Below are 2830 nucleotides of genomic sequence, written 5' to 3'. Positions count from 1 at the left end.
CCTCTCTGTCTCCCCACTGTTTGAGTGAGATTTGTGTTCTGAAATATAAGAGACAAAAAATTAAGACTAATTTTAAATAAACTGAATATGATTAATATCTTTCAGGGGAGCTTGGAGCTCCTGGAGCTCCAGGAGAGAAAGGTCTTCCAGGAAAAATTGGTCACTGTCTCATTGGTTTACCAGGAAAACCAGGTCAATGCGGAGTAATGGGACCACAAGGTAACGATATACAAAAATGTCACGAAAATAGTGACACTGATATATCAATAATGTATTAAAAAATTAATAGTATGGTATATACGGTAATAAACACAGTCCTCTGATAGCCTAACCTGTTCTTAACATCTGTTGTGCAAGGTACATAACAGTTATATTCAAACGTGGAGGGCACTGCATCAGTGTAAGTCAAATTGATGAAATATTTACCATTTTTATTATAGTGTTTTGAGTATAAAAATCTAACCCACAATAAATTGGGAAAAAATCAAATGAAAATGATCATAATAGTCATTATTTTCACTAGCACAAAAAGTTAGCTGCAACATAATTAGTTCTAGTATATACATGCCAATTTTGACAAAATACAATAGTTTCCCTAAACCAGCGGTTCTCAACCTATGGGTCGCGACCCCATTTGGGGTCGATCGACCATTTCACGGGGGTCGCCAAGCAAGGCTGTCCGCCATTTTTTCCCCTTTTCCAGCGGGTGCCTTACCTCCCTTGGGCTGGGCCAGCTGGTGGTCGGCCTGCTCCGTCTCTGCCGCTTGCCAGCTACGCCTCGGCCGGCGCAGGGGGCGGAACCATGCATGCGCAGCGCTCCCGGGCAGGGAAAGTCCTCGACTTACGACCGGTTGGGTAGTCCTCGACTTACGACTGGTTTAGTCCTCGACTTACGACCAGTTTAGTCCTCGACTTACGACCAGTTGGGGGTCGCAGCATTAAAAAGGTTGAGAACCACTGCCCTAAACCATGGCCTGGCAAACAAATGGCAACCTTATTGCTCACAAAGATCATGCAGTGAGCACTGTGATGGATCTATCACCTAGGGATTCTTGAAATCGGTTATACATGTAGTCCTCATCTCACGACCACAACTGAGCTTAAAATGTATCTTGTTAAGTGAGACATTTGTTAAGTGAGTTTTGCCACATTTTATGACCTTTCTAGCCACAGTTGTTAAGTGAATCATTGCAGTTGTTAAGTTAGTAACATGGTTATTAAGTGAATCTGGCTTCCCCGTTGACTTTGTTTGCTGCATGTCATGTTTGCCGCATGTCACAAAAGGTGCTCACATGACTCCCAGGACACTACAACTGCCATAAATACGAACCAGTTGCCAAGCATCCAAATTTTGATCACATGACCCTGGGGATGCTGCATCGGTCATAAGTGTGAAAAATGGTCATAAGTCACTTTTTTCAGTGACTTTGTAACTTTGAACAGTCACTAAACAAACTGTTATAAGTCGGGGACTATCTGTATTAAAAGTTCAGACCATGGACTTTTTCTGGCACTGTTTGTGTTATATACTTGCAGAAAATATGTTGGGGCAAAAGCAGACAATGGTAGTACCTACAGAAAATGGTGATTCACTGAGAGGGAAATTTTAAGTGATATATTATTGATTTTTATAGTTTTGATGTTTGGAGTGATTAAAATAACTGCGTTAGTTTGGATTTGGTTTTGTTCTGCAAGAGACAACAATAATTAATATGCTGTTAAGGCAAAATATTCATACTTTATCAATGTAATGTCGGTGATGTGCTAAATTATTCTGCCCCTGCTTTCTACTAGCATATTATAGAAATAATACAAAGATAAAAGTCAGTGTTGGAATGATCTGCTTTTTTCAACATGAATCTAATGATCCAGTGGATTTGGGGTTGGTTGCATTTTCTTGTCATGACTATAAGAAATTTCCTATTACAAAATATTACAAGAAACTTTTTAAATTTATTAATAGGCTCTGTGTCTCTACAGGGAGTGTTGACCTCTACTTTGTTTATAGAAATGCTGATGCAATCCTTCATTTGGTAAAAGGGAGCCTGTTCTTTTCTGAAACATTAAATCTGATAATATATGTTATTTTAGGGATCAGAGGAACAGTAGGAGCCAAAGGAGATCCAGGTATTCCGGGATTAGATATCCCAGGATTTCCAGGACGATTTGGACTTCCTGGATTACAGGGCCCTGAAGGAAATAAAGGATTGCCTGGCATCAAAGGACAACGTGGTAAGCCAGGAATGCCAGGCACACCAGGTAAATGTTCCTTAAACAAGAAGAATCTTGATATAATTAATGTATTTGTTGTGTAGTGGGAACAGCGAGGCATTGAAGACATGGAGTTGAATTAACAGCTCTTTATTCAGTTCTCACAGAAGCAACTCTATGCTTGATTTATATTTATATGGACCGCCACTAGGTGGCGGCCAATCAATTTAAAATACTCATTCCCGCCTAAAACAAAGGCTTAAAGTTATACAGACAGTCTATAATTCAAATAGAACAAACAGCTAACCATTTTTATGGACTACTGTAATGCTCTCTACATGGGGCTCCCCTTGAGGAGCACCCGGAAGCTCCAGCTAGTCCAAAATGCGGCCGCGCGGGCGGTGTTGGGAGGGACTCGATGCTCCCATATAACACCGCTGCTGCGCGAGCTGCATTGGCTGCCTGTGGCCTTCCGGGTGCGCTTCAAGGTGTTGACTATCATCTTTAAAGCGCTCCATGGCATCGGACCCGGATACCTTCGAGACCGCCTTCTGCCGCAGATTACCTCCCATCGACCTGTACGCTCCCACAGAGTGGGTCTCCTCAGGGTGCCGTCGGC

The 2830-nt window shown here is 41.9% G+C and overlaps 1 protein-coding gene across 1 annotated transcript in view; it reads left to right on the top strand.

Annotated features, from left to right (window-relative positions):
- Positions 1-105: 105 nt before the first annotated feature.
- Positions 106-2830, top strand: part of COL4A3 (collagen type IV alpha 3 chain) — a gene marked incomplete at its 5' end in the record, with an annotated part of 23678 nt that continues 20953 nt past the window's right edge. Inside the window, 2 exons of the mRNA XM_029284206.1 lie at positions 106-219; positions 2092-2259. Coding sequence (XP_029140039.1) covers positions 106-219; positions 2092-2259 — 282 coding nt within the window. The remainder of the gene's footprint in view (positions 220-2091; positions 2260-2830) is intronic.

This window comes from Protobothrops mucrosquamatus, unplaced genomic scaffold (genome assembly GCF_001527695.2).
Source record: "Protobothrops mucrosquamatus isolate PMUCROS unplaced genomic scaffold, P.Mucros_1.0 scaffold420, whole genome shotgun sequence".
Taxonomy (NCBI): domain Eukaryota; kingdom Metazoa; phylum Chordata; class Lepidosauria; order Squamata; family Viperidae; genus Protobothrops; species Protobothrops mucrosquamatus.
The sequence above is the reverse complement of the archived record's forward strand: the minus strand, read 5'-3'. Positions and strand labels throughout refer to the sequence as shown.